The sequence below is a fragment of the Sitophilus oryzae genome, unplaced genomic scaffold, assembly GCF_002938485.1.
Source record: "Sitophilus oryzae breed Bouriz unplaced genomic scaffold, Soryzae_2.0 scaffold_682_pilon_pilon, whole genome shotgun sequence".
Lineage (NCBI taxonomy): Eukaryota > Metazoa > Arthropoda > Insecta > Coleoptera > Curculionidae > Sitophilus > Sitophilus oryzae.
In genome coordinates, this window is record NW_022147287.1 from 5379387 (window position 1) to 5397303 (window position 17917).

Genomic DNA, 17917 nt, shown 5'->3' on the forward strand with positions numbered 1-17917 from the left:
AATACTTTGGCAAATAAACTATGAACCATACAAATGCAGCAAATGTTTTACAATATACAAATAATGAATAGGTGGTACATAGGATAATAGGTAAAATGTAAAATATATTTTAAATTTTGGGGTTTCAAAATCGATCTAATTTAACAAAAAACATTCAATATCTTCTAATAGTGATGTATTATTATTTGCATTCACAAAATTTATTTATATATTATAATGTTTACTGCAATTAATAAACTAATATAAACTTGTCAAAAGATGACCACATATTTTTTTAAATTATTATTCTTAACACAAAAACTATCTACATTGACTATGGAGTACGATTTCAGCCATATTGTAAAACATTTGCTGCATTTGTATGGTTCATAGTTTATCTGCCAAAGTATTTATTACTATAAATAGGTATATATCGTGGGCGTGCAGCGAAAATCCACTAAGTCACATTTTTGGTTGAATTGGATTAAACACACCACTATGTCCAGTTTTTCACGGTCTTTAACATGAAAAACCCATTATATTATAAGAATGCCGAAATTGGACTTAATGGGGTTTTCATGTTAAAGACCGTGAAAAACTGGACATAGTGGTGTGTTTAATCCAATTCAACCAAAAATGTGACTTAGTGGATTTTCGCTGTACGCCCACGATATATTGTATTTATTAACTGTATATTATGTATATTTCATGTAAACTATATCATTTTTAAAATACAAATCAAAAATACGAGGAATAATTGCTTTCCATGTATTCTACAACATATGTATTAATCCGTAGTATCTAACTAGCGTGACGTCATAAACCTCGCTCCGAGGCTGTTCTATAAGAGACGGCATTGCGTCAGCATGGCCGTAAGTTGCTAACCTAATAAAATTAACACTAGAAAATCCCGCGGGAACTGTCAAATTCAAAGTTATTTGTTTTACAGACTATACTATGTCTTACCTTGACAACATATGGTGATCGTAAATAGTTCGAAGCCTTTTGCAAAAACTTCAAAACGATCTCGACATGCTCGTCTTGGTCCGGCGCAGTCACGATTTTCTTCAACACGCACACCAAATACTGGCTGAACGTTTTGCGGGCCTCGCATTGCCTAAAACATATCACTACGAATATAATCGTCGAATAACGGCGAATATTCCTCCACCACTTACGTTATTTTCTTTCCGTTCTTCAGCATTTCGAAAATCTTTCTGCGCAGCTCGTCGCTCACCGGATCCTGCGCGGTCTTGCAAGGAGCCAAAGATTGTTTGTAGCCCCTGTTCAACATACGCTCGTATCTGTCCTGTCTACTGTTTAATCTTGCTGAAAATGTGTACAGTAAACGTTTTAAAAATACAGTAAAAGATAATATAGAAAGTTTAAAAAAAAAATATTTTTTGACCCGTCCCGGAAGAAGTAGTTCAAATGGCTCACTTGTACCAGGAACGCTCTAAAATTAATAAACGATTTACAAAAGGAGGGAATATCGAGCAATTTTGCTTTTTTTATTACCGTTTGAGATCCGTTTATATATACCGGGTGCGACTCAAAAGTGAGTCACCGCTATAACTTTTTTATTGTTTCAGACAAGAAAAAACGAGATTTCGTATGTTAGTATATGAAATAAATTAGGATTGATTGACGTATTCAATTGTTTTTGGTAACTTCCTGTTTCACCGGAAATGACTGCAACTTTTGATTTTTAAATGACAAGCTCGATAAATTTCTACTTTATTGGATAGAAAATGACACTCTGAATAGAATGATATATCATATGTCAAATTACACATAATCTCTCTCAACAATGGATTTAAAATAGTGTTTAAAACAGTTTTAAACCATTAAAAAAACACTTAAAAAACGTTGTTCTTCAATCCTACCAGCTACCATACATTATGAACAGTCCTGGTACAAGTAGTTCAAATGACTTGAGTATACGAGGGTCGGTATAAAAATACACTGGTGTTCTAAATTTCTTACCTGGTTGATTGTCTAAAGATGGCTCCCTCTTGCGTTCTAGTGACGTAAACTTGGCTCTGGGGTTTGATTTATCGGTATTCCTGAAAACAGTGGCGGATTCTTCGGGAAAGAAGACAGAATACAACAGTAAGTTGTAATTGTGCGCGTTGTTATATTGGTAGGTGCTAGATGCCGTGCCCGACAATGGAATACCAGTGTTAGCATCTGTAAAAAAGATTTAACAATGGTTATACAGACTTGGTCATCCAGATATGGGTCATTCCAATCATAAAAAAGATCAGTGATTAAAAAAAATTAAGAACAATGTATTTTTTACCAAGAGCTGACGCTACTGGTTGGAACAGAATTACCCAGGAATGTCTTACCCAGGTACTGAGAGTAGCGCGACCAACTGTCAACGGCCGGGAATATCCTGACAAAGCCTCCTCTTCGTTCGAACTGCGACTGGGCGTTCTTGATTATTCTAGTTTCTTCTGGAGTGGGCTGCAAAGAGGCAGAGGATATCCTACGAGAACTTGCGGCAGTTTGAGGCTGTTTCTTTGGGAAGGTGTTGCTTAGGCCGTCGGCAGAATGTACACGGCGGCACTAGAAATAAACACAAAGAAAATGAAATTAGACGACTCTTAATTCTGTATAGGGTGTCCCAATTTTTGATTTTACAAAAAAGTAACTTGGGTTCATAATAACCAGGAGGTTCTATCTTTACTAAGATAGAACATTACTGAAATAAGCGAGATTGCAACCAAAATGGAACACTCTGTAGAGCTTATTTCTCATACATTCTGATTTAACAAAAATATATTTAAAAAATCAACACAACTTACGTTGCTAAACTTCATTTTCAGGCTCAAACTAGCTTTTGAGAGATTGACTGTACTGCTTGGTCTAAGTATAGGATCTACCGCTGGAATTCCGACCAATGTGAGCAGGTCGGCCAACATGGCGGATTTAAGTCTGACATCTAGCGGACTGTCACAATTTAAAGATGGAGAAAGATTGACTTCTAACAGCCAAGGTTTGAGGTTAGAATCAATTAGAATGTCAAATCCATACAGTTCTGTAAAAAAATTGTGAAATATTGTACTGTTTATTTTTTTCTGATGCCAGTTTTTAAAAACCTGTTATTCTCGCTATTTAAAAAAAAAACTAACTTACCGAAACAGTTGTTTTGGTGGGGCACAAACATTTTGCAGGCAGATATAATAGAATTAGCTGAAGCCAAAACAGCCTTGATAACTACATCTTCGATCTGTGACATCAGCAATGCTGTGTCCTTGCCCTCAGACTTTAAGTGACGTAACAATGCGCTTAGGGTCCATTTGTGTCCGACATTTTCGGCACTAGGATCGTCTGATCTACCATAGAAAATAGTTCAAATAAACTCTTAAATTAATTAATTTTTTAAAAGGTAAAGTAAAAGCAAAACAATTTCCGATTTACAACATCAATGTACAAATAGAAAATCAAATATCTGATGTCAAAATGTCAGATGTTCTTTTATTTTATAAAGAAATAGCGTGTACCCGCGACTTCATTGGCGTCGAATTAATCATTTGTAATGGTGATGATAAAGCAAAGCAAGAATTGCCATTAACATACAATCTGGATAAAATTTTCTCACATTTATGTCAGCATGAGAAGAAAACAATATGGCGATATTATTATATAACTTGGTAATATTTGAGGGGTAGTTTCATCTCGTTGGAATTTGACTTTCGAAAAATCCGTTTGCCAAAAATAAGCTTTTTACGTCAAGCAGTTTAAGCAGAATCGTGGTTAATCAATTACCCAACTTTTTGGAACACCCTGTATGATATTTTTTAAAAATTTCAAAATATGTAAAAAACAAAATAAATTATGGGTGTCCAAGCGTTTTCCCGAAAGACTAACCGTTTTTTAAAAAACAAATATTGTAATATTTGAGGGGCCTTTTCACCCTCTTGGAATTTGAAATTCGAGAAACCCCTCCATATCGAACATCTACACACCACAGCCAATCCGTTTGCCAAAAATCAGCTTTAAACGTCGAGCAGTTTAAGCAGAATCGTGATTACTCAATGGTCATATTTTATGAAACAGCCTGTATAAATTTTTAAAAAATCTTAAAATATGTAAACCAACAAAATGAAATATACGTGTTTAAGAGTTTTTCCGAAAAACTCACCGGTATTTAAATAAAAAATATTCTAATATTTGAGGGGTGGTTTCACCCCCTGAGAATTCGAGTTTCGAAAAATCCCTTCTTATCGGACCTCTACACCCTAAAGTCGGTTTTCCAAAAATCAGCTTTTTACGTCAAGCGCTTTAAGCAGGATCGTGATTAATCAATGACCAGATTTTTCGAAACACCCTGTATACATTTTTGAAAAATCTTAAAATATGTAAAAAAACAAAATAAAATATACGTGTTTAAGCGTTTTTTCGGAAACTTGACCGTTTTTTAAATAAAAAATATTGTAATATTTGTGGGGTGGTTTCGCCCCCTTGGAACTGGAATTTCGAAAAATCCCTTCTTATCGAACCTCTACACCCTAGAATCAACCTGTATGCCAAAATTGAGCTTCTTACGTTGAGTGGTTTGAGCAAGATCGTGATTAATCAGTGTGTCAGTCACTTTATCACAGGATTTTATATATTAGTATAGATACTTTGAACATGTTGAAATAACAATGAGATATGTACTGATAAGTCAACAAAGCCAAGCGTTAATGTCAAAAATTGTCAAAAAATAGAAATGTCAAATAGATATAAAACCATAATATAATGCTAGTTTGTGGTTTAAAAATATTTTAAACGATGAATTGGCAACATCAAAATATGACTGACATGAAAATTTAAGTGACATTAATAAACTTCTCTCGTTTATAGGCAAAAAAACGAGAATTACTCACAAAGATTCAACAACAACACAATAGTATACAAAATAATGACTGACATTAGGATAACTGTCAAATAATAAACGACAACCTTGCTGAAAACGGCGCAATGTGACCAACCTAGTGATAATAAAATTCGGTTTAAAGTTTAAACCAATTTTTGCAGCTTTAATCTAAATAAAATACCTGTTACAATCATTTGCTCTATAAAGTAAAATGAAGAGCTGCTGGGTATCTTAAATTATACAACAAATTTAAACATTTTTGCCAAAATTTCATTTAGTCAGGTTTATAGACTTTAGTGTCAATGATATGATTGATGACGTGCATCGGAAAATGTTTTGCGATTACTATACTAAGGGCTGGCAAAGGTTAGTCTTGGGGCGAGATTTCCGTACGTAAGAAGAGTACAATGGCGTTTATAATGCACTGAACAAAGAGAGGACAGTAAACACATTGCCAAACGTATGAAATAAACCGAGAAACTGTGCACATCGCTAAGAGACGTGGAAGGGGATATAGCAGATTTGTCGCAGTTGACCAGTCGACCCAATCAATACCTCTGTCAGTACTTAAAGTTCTAGGGAAAGGTGTACGTCATGCGTTCAGCTTCAAGATTTAATTACGTGTCGTGATACTTAATTTGTTTATTTATTAACGAGTCGTTGTAATTTTCCCTATAGCTTGAAATTTTTTAAGTGCAAGCTAGAAACACTTGCATTTTTGGTAAAAATTAAGTGGAATTGAGTGGGTGTTCGATAGTGGTCGCGCTATTAGAACTCTGAATTCAAAAATCGATATCTCGAAATCTATTAGAAATAATAGATTGTAGTTTTTTCAAGAACTTTGTCAATATTTCTGCTGTATTTTCTTTGTGGACAGTATGTGAAAATCTTTATCAATAAAAAAATTACACGATTGCTGAAAATTGCTATGCTCTAATAGTAAATGGATGGATTGTAATGATTCTTATGTAAACATATTGTAAAATATCTGATCTTGAAAATAAAAAAAAGTTTCAATATCTAAAGTGGTTCTTGAATTATGGCCTGTTATGTGTTAAAAAGTAGAGTTTTTAAATTACCGCGATTACTGACGTTTTTTCGTAATAAAAAAATGACACCCTAACGATATCCCTATAATTCCATTTCAGATGCTCAGAAACATGTCTAATGATTTTATCTAGTTATCTCTTGAAAAAAAAAGTCTTTTAAAAATAAGCGGTTTGCGATCGTGATTTTACTTTACTTGATAGGGAAAGGCGTATCGGCAACGCCGCAACAGTACACCGTCGCATTTCTCTCACTCTGACTTAATAAGATCCCTATGCGATTTACTTCCACACATGTGAATGCCGACCCAAAAGTAACAGTTGCCAGCACGGTATACTTACTTAACGTAATCGCTATGATACTTGTTAATACTGTAATTACAAAGGTGCATGCACGGATTCCACAGCTGCTTATGACTAGAATCGTATTTGACGGTTGCGAACCTCACCAACCCCTCTTCGTAAATATAGATCAGCAACGGATCAAAACTCGTCACCACAACGTACAACCTCAAATCGCACTTATGCCCAGCGACCAGGAACGGATTCGAAATATACTTGGCCACGACCAGAGGCTCTTCTAGCGACACCTGGTTGGGGGTTTCCACTATGAATATGCCCCGCCCTCTGCTGGACGCTACCGGCTTGACTATCCACGGACCCCTGACCTTGTGGTGGACGGAACACAGCTCTTTGAACTCGGTGGGCATGACGAAGGTTTGGGGGATGAAATCGAAGTGTTTGGGGCCTTTGAGGTGTTGCATGCGTTCGATGTTCTTGTAGAGACGGTCTTTTCGGGTTAGTTCGTAGGATCGGGGGAAGTGGTTGACTCTTTGGTGAGGGGCCAGAGCTCTTAGGATGCCTGGAAGAGTAAAGATATTTGTAATTGTAAAGACATCTAAATAAAGGGAGACAAAACAATTTACATTTTATCGCGATCACGAACCGTGTTCCGCAAAAATCGATGATGACAGATTTACGCGGTATGTGATAGAACACGGTTCGAGTTCCAAATGTTATTATTGTTATTAATGTTTTTTGGGTACCTATAGAAACGTTAAACTAACTATTTGTCTAGGTATATAACTTTAATTAATATACATAGATTGTGCCAGGATTATACCTTTGTAATTATTTTTAGTTTTCTAATTTAATTATGTTAGGGAAATTACAATGACAACTAGCGGCATCGCTGTGGATTCATCTTTACTACGAAACTGTCGAAATCTGTAGGAATTACATTGACATTTTTGACGTTTTCATTTGTTTTCATTCAATTTATATTTGACAGCACGCGGTTGTGGGTTTTCTGCGGTAGTTGAAAGTTTTTGTAGCTTTTAAACAACTTTCTAATAATTATTAGTGTTTATTGCTAAGAAAACTATTTAAAGTAGTTTTTAACTATGTACGATGGTTCGCCAGTGCATAGTTTGTAAAAAGGTGGACTATTGGATTAGAAGTGGAAATTAGAGTTACCCTCAGTTAGACCTCAGACAAAACTAGTTATAATGGAAAATTGGTCTGGGGCAATCTCAATCAATTTTTGATAAAATTCATCAATTTTTGATAAAAAAAAACATCACGCCACCGTCACGTCACTGAGCCAAATGACAGAAAGATAGACGAAACTCAACCGTGTTGCCATATTTATATACCCATCTCTTTTTAACTCATAAAAGTGTCAAACCATGTATGATTCTAAAAAATTGAGTTTTATACTAAAAAGCTACTTTAAATAAATAAGTTAAAGTTAGATTAGATTAAATTTTTGTGGCAGTATAAATTTTAAGGCTTCATTTCTCCGAGGGTATCAAAGGTTTTAATAGTAAATATTTAATGAAGTTTACTTATTGGTCAGTTATTGTGTTGCAATAATAAAAATTTTACTACCTTATACAGAGTGTCTAAATATTTATTTTAAATAATTATTAGCTTTAAACGGCAATAACTTGTTTAATTTAAGTGGAACACCCTGTATATTTTATGAGAATCAGATGCACAATTTAATTGTCTATCAAATTGTAGTATCCCATTTTTTACCTATCTCTTCAAGTTTCCGTAGAAAATGCATTTTCTTGTAATTTAGAACTCATTTATCAATATACCCATGGAATACTGACATTTTAGATTATTTTTAAAGATGTACTAAATTTTTAAAGAGTACAGATACTAATATTGTCGATATAGTTCATTTATTACATTAAAAAATAAAAAAAAAACTGTTTAAATATTTGTTAAAGAGGGCCAATTAATATGATTCCAGTATTTAAACTACATTAATTGACTGTTTGCGTTGATTAATAATAATTACTCCAAATACTAAAAAACTGAATTATGTATGTGTATTAGACAGTGTGGTAAAAAACTAGCACCTTAAAAATGATATTTCATTTTTTGACAAATGCTTATTTATAACAACAGAGACGTTCATTTTCATAACTTACTATTATATTGATTTCTGATTCAAATCCACATTTATTTAGAATAATTTATTAACGAACACAATTAAGTGTGTAATTAATTAGTATTTGGGTGGAAATACTCGTGGTATATTTAATTAATGGTATACTCTTTTATAAAGATTTAAATAGTTTTCTTTTTGCATACAAATGAGCTAGTAATATTATCGTTTTACTAAAAACGATAATATTAATAGCATGTACATTTTGTACATTTGTTGTTTTAAAAACAATCTAAAATGTCAATATTCCATGGGTATATAAATGAGATCTAAATTATAAAAAAATGCATTTTCTACGAAAACTTGAAGGGATAGGTAAAAAGTAGTATAACACAATTTGATAGACAATTAAATTGTGCATCTGATTCTGATAAAATATACAGGGTGTTCCATTTAAATTAAACAAGTTATTGCCGTTTAAAACTAGTAATTATTTAAAATAAATTTTTAGACACTCTGTATAAGGTAGTATAATTTTTATTATTGCAACACAACAACTGATCAATAAATAAACTTCAGTAAATATTTAGTATTAAAAACTTTGATACCCTCGGAGAAATGAAGCCTTAAAATTTATACTGCAATTTCACAAAATTGAAAATATTTAAAAAACGGTAAGGTTTAAGTGTAATAAACCTTAATCAAATTTACCTTTATTTTAATCGTAGAAACTAAAAATGCAATAATATACAGGGTGTTACATTTAAAAAAATACAACTTCGATATTTCTTATTTATTTGGGACACTCTGTGTCTTGTAAAAACATTTTTAAATTGTAGTTTTAATACTCCTTCAACGAACCCAAAACTTACAATTTGTAAAAATCTAATCGTTTAGCTACAATACTCCGTGTCGTATGTGGTGAACAACCCTGTATAGAAAGATTTAAAAGTCATACCTTGTATGTAATTATATATCGTGTGACGTTTAAAAAAGGTACATAGAATCAATTATAACTTTAATTCTCTAAAAATTGCAAACACATAAAATAGCTTCTTCTTTCTAACTTCTGTAATACACAAATTGTAGGTAAAAAAATGAAATATATAATTAAAAGTGTTATATCATTGTGTTATTGTTTTCATAATACATAGGTGTTTCCTCGATATTTGTTATAATTATAGTTAATTATTAATAATTGTACAGATTCTTTTTTATGTAATGGCATCAGCACTAGATAATGAAAGAGAACGGATAATTTATTTTTCAACAGTACAATTTTTAACACGCTTTATTAATCATAGCAATTCCTACAGAGTGTTTTATAAAAAAGTTACAGCAAAATATGTATAAAAAACACCCATAACATTATGTCTCGCAAAAAAGTGAATTTTAAATCTTTCTAGACGTTTTCAGAGAAATTTTAAGAAACTTTTTGCTGCAGGATCATTCTCCTGAAATTTACTAACGCTATAATGAAGCCTCGCAATGTTGCCACCTCCTAAGACAATCGGGGGACATACTGTAGAAAGATTAAAAAAGTATAGGACGTTTCCAGTTTCCAGACATACAAATCTATGTCCAAAAAATTATTTTTTTCTCGAATTTTAAACTACATGGATTAAAAATCATTTTTACTCAAATAAAAATAAATTACAAATACGGGCCAAGTAAATGACGTCTAGAGGCTGACCTCGCCAAAATTATCATGGGTTGTCATTCCCCAGCCGTCTATGACGTCGTTTTTTTTCGATCGTATGGTACCTACCTGGTTTAGGATGAGATCCAGTCCACAATAAATTAAAATCGCTTGAATTAGGTGCCACCTCCATTATGCCGTGACAGTCTAACAATTTAGACAATAATTTTGTCTCAGCTTGCAACACCTACAAAACAAAACATACAATTTCAAATCATGTAATAAATTCAACGAGAAATTACTACCTTATAAGTTACGTGTAGTTTGTGACCAGGCTTATCCTGATTGGCCTCTTCGGAAGGATTGGCCAGCGCGGAACTTTTGAACACCAAAATGGCGTTTCTGGACCCCAGCTGACCGCCCATCAGCCATTGGTCCTGAGGTATACATGGTTCGTGTATAACGTGGGCACTGAAAATATATTTTTCACGTCAATTTTAATATTAGAGTGAGGCCAAAAAGAAAATAAAAGACATTTTTTACTTATTTTCACAAATAAAGCAAAAAATGCATTATTTCACTTTTTAACATAGGCGGACGGTTTAAATTAGGTAATCAAAACAATAGAATAATTTATTCCACGTCATGTTTTTGGTCATTTGCTATTCAATATAAATGGTAATTTTTTATAAATTATTTTTTTTCCGGGCGGACCTCTGCATAATAGGTCCACCGCATCGTTAATTCCGGCAAAAAGTAGCACTATTGGGCCCGCACGCGCCTACGTTTCCACGAAGCTAAAAGTGAAGTGAAAATATTTGTGAGCCAAGCGGCTGCACGATTTCCATGGTAACGTGACGTCAGCCTAGCGGCAGCATGTAAATTCCCCGCCCCGAAATTTTTTATCGGCGACCGATGTGAATGAGTTTTTAGGCAGTTCGCTTCGTCTTCCTTTATGCTAATATTCGGCTACTTCGGTGAGTAATTAACCGTGTAAAGACTGTAAACTTGTTGTTGATTATTTATTGTTGTTTGTTAATGGTCTTTGTTGATTTAACTTGTTAACTTTTGTGTGTATGTGTTAAAAAATGAATCCAATCAATGACTTGGTGTGCAATTTGAAACATGAAAAATTGAGCTGATTTACAAAAATTAGTAAGGTTAGTAATATAAATAAATCAAATTTATTTTGGTTAATATTGCTTAGTAAACATTAATGTAATAATAATGTAATAATTGAATAATAATGAATGGCTCCTCGGTTGTAATCAACAATTTTTTCATCGAAATTTCAGTGAAAAAACCGCGGAAAAAACGTTATACCTATGAAAATTACAACCTTATTTCACTGAATTCTCTATTTTGAAAAAAAATGTCGGTTACAGCGTTTTTCGGGGAAGCCCTTCAATAATGACAGTGTTTGCCATAAAGTTGGATCCATATGGACGTTTTTTTTTGGTATTAGAGTTTAAAAAATTAAATAATAAAATAGTAATTTTTCATGGTATTTATTTTATTCGGGCCGGGACCTCTGCATAATAGATCCACCGCATCGTTAATTCCGGCCGAAAAAGTAGCATTTGGCCCGCACGCGCCTATGTTTCCACGTCCACAAGTGCAAGTGAAAACTTTTGTATTAGTGAGCCATGCGGTTGCACGGTTTCCATGGTAACGTGACGTCAGCCTACCGGCAGCATGTAAATTCCCCGCCCCGAAATTTTTTATCGGCGACCGATGTGAATGAGTTTTTAGGCAGTTCCGCTTCATCTTCCTTTATGCTAATATTCGGCTACTTCGGTGAGTAATTAACCGTGTAAAGACTGTAAACTTGTTGTTGATTATTTGTGTTGTTTATAATGAATGGCTCTCGGTTGTAATCAACAAACCATCAAAATTTCAGTGAAAAAACCACTTGGAAAAACGTTATACCTATGAAAATTGCAACCTTATTTCACTGAATTCTCTATTTTGAAAAAAATGTCGGTTACAGCGTTTTTCGGGGAAGCCCTTCAATAATGACAGTGTTTGCCATAAAGTTGGATCCATATGGACGTTTTATTTTATATTATAAAAAAATAAATAATAAAATGGTAATTTTTCATAAATTATTTATTTTTTTCCGGGCGGACCTCTGCATAATAGGTCCACCGCATCGTTAATTCCGGCCGAAAAAGTAGCATTTGGCCCGCACGCGCCTATGTTTCCACGTCCACAAGTGCAAGTGAAAACTTTTGTATTAGTGAGCCATGCGGTTGCACGGTTTCCATGGTAACGTGACGTCAGCCTAGCGGCAGCATGTAAATTCCCCGCCCCGAAATTTTCTATCGGCGGCCGATGTGAATGAGTTTTTGCGCAGTTCGCTTCGTCTTCCTTTATGCTAATATTCGGCTACTTCGGTGAGTAATTAACCGTGTAAAGACTGTAAAGTTGTTGTTGATTATTTATTGTTGTTTGTTAATGGTTTTTGTTGATTTAACTTGTTAATTTTTGTATGTATGTGGTAAAAAATGAATCCAATCAATGACTTGGTGTGCAATTTGAAACATGAAAAATTGAGCTGATTTACAAAAATTAGTAAGGTTAGTAATATAAATAAGTCAAATTTATTTTGGTTAATATTGCTTAGTAAACATTAATGTAATAATAATGTAATAATTGAATAATAATGAATAATAATTGAATAATAATGCTCCTCGGTTGTAATTAACAATTTTTTCAACGAAATTTCAGTGAAAAAACCGCGGAAAAAACGTTATACCTATGAAAATTACAACCTTATTTCACTGAATTCTCTATTTTGAAAAAAAAATGTCGGTTACAGCGTTTTTCGGGGAAGCTCTTCAATAATGACACTGTTCGCCATAAAGTTGGATCCATATGGACGTTTTTTTTTGGTATTAGAGTTTAAAAAAAACTTTTTTTGGTAATCAATTCTACTTTAAAAACAACTTAAAATGCACCAAGTCAATGGTGAAATATAATTTTGTTAGTCACCTTTTTTAAAATAATAATAATTAACCAATTTTTAAAATTTTCTTTTAAATATTTTGTATTTGACAGCTCTCAGATGTTAGCTGTCAACTTTGACTTGGTCCATTTTAAGTTGTTTTCAAAGCAGAAGTGATTTTTTAAAACAGTAATACCAAAAAAAAACGTCCATATGGATCCAACTTTATGGGGGACACTGTATATAATGTTTATTATATTTAATTTAAATTTAATTATATTTTCACTGGAATGCGAAATAATGTGTTTATCGAAAACTGGTTGTATCTCTTTTTACTTAATGTGTTTTAGCCCAAACTAAAACGAAAATATTATAGATATTAGTGTATAAATAATAACAAAAAAAAATGTTGACAAAATGGTGAATGCGGCAAAAATTTTCAAATATTTTTAAAAATGTTGACAAAATGGTGAATGCGCCAAAAAAATTTTCGCCTGCGGCGCAATTTAAGGGATTAACTCATCACCAAATTTTATACCAACGACGCCACTGCTATCCAAATGAGTTTGGGGATACAATTAAAAAATTTTGATCAAAAAAGTAACTGAACATAATCGTCCATATCCAGAAGTTCAATAATCCTCGACATTCAAACTACAGCTACTGAAAAAAAAACGAACTGTACATTAATCGCTTGACTTTCACTAAGAATGACTCATTCGATCTAATAGCCGGCCCCTGTATATGTAATTAACTAAGATTGTCTGTGAGATAAGTGTTTTTTTTTGCAAATCGTTATGCCAATCGATTTCAGCCGCTATCTAGGTCGTATTAAAAATTTAACTTAACGTTTTTGAACGCGCTCATGAATTACTTAGAATTTCTAACAATAAAATCGATGGGTAATTTTAATATTTAGTATGTTCGTCCAACTTTTATACAGGGTTGTTCACCACATACGACACGGAGTATTGTAGTTAAACGATTATATTTTTACAAATTGTAGTTGAAGGACTATTAGGAAAATAAAAAGGAAAATAAAAAATATCAAAGTTGTATTTTTTTAAATGGAACACTCTGTATATTATTGCATTTTTAGTTTCTACGATTAAAATAAAGGTAAATTTGATTAAGGTTTATTACACTTAAACCTTACCGTTTTTGAAATATTTTCAATTTTGTGAAATTGCAGTATAAATTTTAAGGCTTCACTTCTCCGAGGGTATCAAAGTTTTTAATACTAAATATTTACTGAAGTTTATTTATTGATCAGTTATTGTGTTGCAATAATAAAAATCATACTACCTTATCCAGAGTGTCTAAAAATTTATTTTAAATAATTACTAGCTTTAAACGGCAATAACTTGTTTAATTTAAATGGGACACCCTGTATATTTTATGAGAATCAGATGCACAATTTAATTGTCTATCAAATTGTATTATACCACTTTTTACCTATCCCTTCAAGTTTTCGTAGAAAATGCATTTTCTTATAATTTAGATCTCATTTATATACCCATGGAATATTGACATTTTAGATTGTTTTTAAAACAACAAATGTACAAAATGTACATGCTATTAATATTATCGTTTTTAGTAAAACGATAATATTACTATCCCATTTGTACGCAAAAAGAAAACTATTTAAATCTTTATAAAAGAGCATACCATTAATTAAATATACCACCAGTATTTCCGCCCAAATACTAATTAATTACATACTTAATTGTGTTCGTTAATAAATTATTTCTAAATAAATGTGGATTTGAATCAGAAATCGATATAATAATAAGTTATGAAAATGAACGTCTCTGTTATAAATAAGCATTTGTCAAAAAAATGAAATATCATTTTTAAGGTGTTAGTTTTTTTACCACACTGTCTAATACACATACATTAATCAGTTTTTTAGTATTTGGAGCAATTATTATTAATCAACGCAAACAGTCACTTACTGTAGTTTGAATACTGGAATCATATAATTGGTCCTCTTTAACAAATATTTAAACAGTTTTTTTTTATTTTTTAATAAAATAACCGAACTATATCGACAATATTAGTATCTGTATTCTTTAAAAATTTGGTACATCTTTAAAAATAATCTAAAATGTCAGTATTCCATGGGTATATTGATAAATGAGTTCTATATTACAAGAAAATGCATTTTCTACGGAAACTTGAAGAGATAGGTAATAAATGGTATAATACAATTTGATAGACAATTAAATTGTGCATCTGATTCTCATAAAATATACAGGGTGTTCCATTTAAATTAAACAAGTTATTGCCGTTTAAAGCTAATAATTATTTAAAATAAATATTTAGACACTCTGTATAAGGTAGTAAAATTTTTATTATTGCATCACAATAACTGATCAATAAATAAACTTCAGTAAATATTTAGTATTAAAAACCTTGATACCCTCGGAGAAATGAAGCCTTAAAATTTATACTGCAATTTCACAAAATTGAAAATATTTCAAAAACGGTAAGGTTTAAGTGTAATAAACCCTAATCAAATTTACCTTTATTTTATTCGTAGAAACTAAATATGTAATAATATACAGGGTGTTTCATTTAAAAAAATACAACTTTGATATTTTTTATTTATTTGGGACACTTTGTACCTTGTAAAAATATTTTTAAATTGTAGCTCTAATAGTCCTTCAACGAACCTAAAACTTACAAGTTGTAAAAATCTAATCGTTTAGCTACAATATTCCGTGTCGTATGTGGTGAACAACCCTGTACACAATGCGTTGCTCCATACCAGCGAACTTATTCAAACGCGATGTCCGTCCCCAAACTTTGTCCGTCAAAATATCCGTAATTCCACATTGTCCATCTAAGTGTCCGTCAATTGAATGCAACACATATCTGAGACTCAGGGCCTTGAACACGTACAAAATTCATAACTGAACTTGAATACGCCGAACTTAATTATTTTGTGTGTTGTTACATTTTTAGCCGACCATACCAATAGATATGGCAGGCTATTAAGATCGGCAAAAAAAAATTTAATTTCACTCAAAATGAGTTATTTGGGAAATGACCTAAATACAAAATATTTTCATGGTGTCTGTCTGTCTGTCCGTCTGTAACACGATAACTCAAAAACCGCTAAACCGATTTTAACCAAATTTGGCACAAAAATACTGTGACACCCGAGAATCTGGCCATTAGTTTTTGGTGGGGGTGGGGGGTTGGTAAGGGGGTATGGGAGGGGGTTAAAAATTTTAAAAAATCGTAACTCCAAAATTACAGTAGCTAGCGAAACGCGGTTTTCAATTTAAGATTACGAATAATATTTGCAACAGAATTTGTAATAACATCAAAATCAGTCAAAGTCGCAATTTTTGAGATAAAAAAAAATGGAAAATTTCCTTTACTTTGAAACTAAAAGAACTGCCTACCAACTTTTTATTAACATATTTTATATTAGTATTTTAATAAAGCACGCTTTTAGATGTATCAAAAAACTTTTAATAAGAGTAACTTTAACTCTACATATATGTTTCGGCTTGTTAGGCCTTTTTCAAGAGTTTTTTAAGAACTAATCGTCTAACTACACTGTAACTATATATATATTTGCTATGGGGGTGGGTTTAGAGAGTTTACAATAGGGGTAATAAAAAATGTGTTTAGAAATCCTTGTTGGTCGTTACATTATTTTCGTTTTTAACAGATTTTAGTATTTCTAACTGTTCAATGTAATTTAAACGTCTACCTTTTGTTTCTCTGTGTAGTAACTTAATTGAGTTTTCATTAATTTTGTGATTATTTACTATACAATGAGTTGCAAGACCAGAACTATGCTGGAGATTATTAATATACTTTACATGTTCTTTAATCCTTATATCTAAATTTCTACCTGTTTGGCCTATGTACACGGCATCACAGTATTGCAATCCACCCTATATACACCCGACTTATTTTTGACATTAGTTTTGTCTTTATTATTTAATAAAATTTGACCTAAATTTCTTTTATTTACGTTAATAGTTTTACATCCTATTTTATTGAGATTATTTGATATTTTGTTAGTTAAATTAGGAATGTAGTTTAAAGGTTGATAATTGTTATTGTCTTTAGAATTAGCGGATTAAAAATTTTTCATTAATATTTTGTTTTGTTTTTTCTTTAGCATATTATCAATAAGGGAACACTTATATCCATTGTTGATGGCGATTTGTTTAATAATATTTAACTCTTTTTTTAAAATTCTCTGGGCTCAGTGGAAACCTAATATGAAAGGGTGACATTTATATATACCCACCCCCATATATATATATATATATATATATATATATATATATATATATATATATATATATATATATATATATATATATATATATATATATATATATATATATATATATATATATATAGTTACAGTGTAGTTAGACGATTAGTTCTTAAAAAACTCTTGAAAAAGGCCTAACAAGCCGAAACATATAGGTAAAGTTAAAGTTACTCTTATTAAAAGTTTCTTGATACATCTAAAAGCGTGCTTTATTAAAATACTAATATTTCAACGATGTTTCACAAGGAACCAACCACAGCTTCAGTACAATTTATTAACATATTTTAGTAGGGGCGGCTATACGTGCCTCCCGGCGCCGGCGACAATTTTTTTAAATTATTTTATTGAATATTAAAAACAATGAACGTTCAAAAAATACCAAAATATGGATAAAACTGTATTTTTAATTATTTCCATAAATGAATTATATTTCAATGTTTTGTTTCAATGTTTTGTTACCTAAATAAATAGTGTTACTTTTTAGAACATAATATAGAATAAGTTAGATAATATTTAAAAATATGACTACTAATCCTTCAACTAAACTCATCCCATTATTAAAATATTTCGCTAATATGTTTATAGATGCATGACTTCATTGCCAACAGTTTATATATGAGTGCATCTGTATGTAATAAAATTTTGTTTATTTTTGGACCGACTATATTATATTATTTCTGTAATACACAGTTGTCTCTGGTTAATAATAAAAATAAAAAATAAATTTCTATA

General features: G+C 31.7%; 1 protein-coding gene across 8 annotated transcripts in view; it reads right to left on the reverse strand.

Moving 5' to 3' along the window:
- The window catches only part of LOC115887956 (tubulin polyglutamylase TTLL5), a 31994-nt gene that overhangs the window by 5333 nt on the left and 8744 nt on the right, over positions 1–17917 (reverse strand). For 7 of the 8 annotated variants that reach the window (XR_004051177.1, XR_004051176.1, XM_030907525.1 and 4 more), the window contains 9 exons: positions 10238–10403; positions 10062–10179; positions 6235–6754; positions 3121–3320; positions 2790–3022; positions 2331–2550; positions 1966–2169; positions 1158–1308; positions 946–1096 (listed from right to left, as the gene is read on the reverse strand). Coding sequence is in view for 6 of the 8 variants with exons in the window: in XM_030907525.1 (XP_030763385.1) it covers positions 946–1096; positions 1158–1308; positions 1966–2169; positions 2331–2550; positions 2790–3022; positions 3121–3320; positions 6235–6754; positions 10062–10179; positions 10238–10403 (1963 nt within the window). In the remaining 2 variants the exon portion in view is untranslated. Of the gene's footprint in view, positions 1–945; positions 1110–1157; positions 1309–1965; positions 2170–2330; positions 2551–2789; positions 3023–3120; positions 3321–6234; positions 6755–10061; positions 10180–10237; positions 10404–17917 lie in introns of those variants that run through there. The other variant, XM_030907527.1, reaches the window with a different exon arrangement.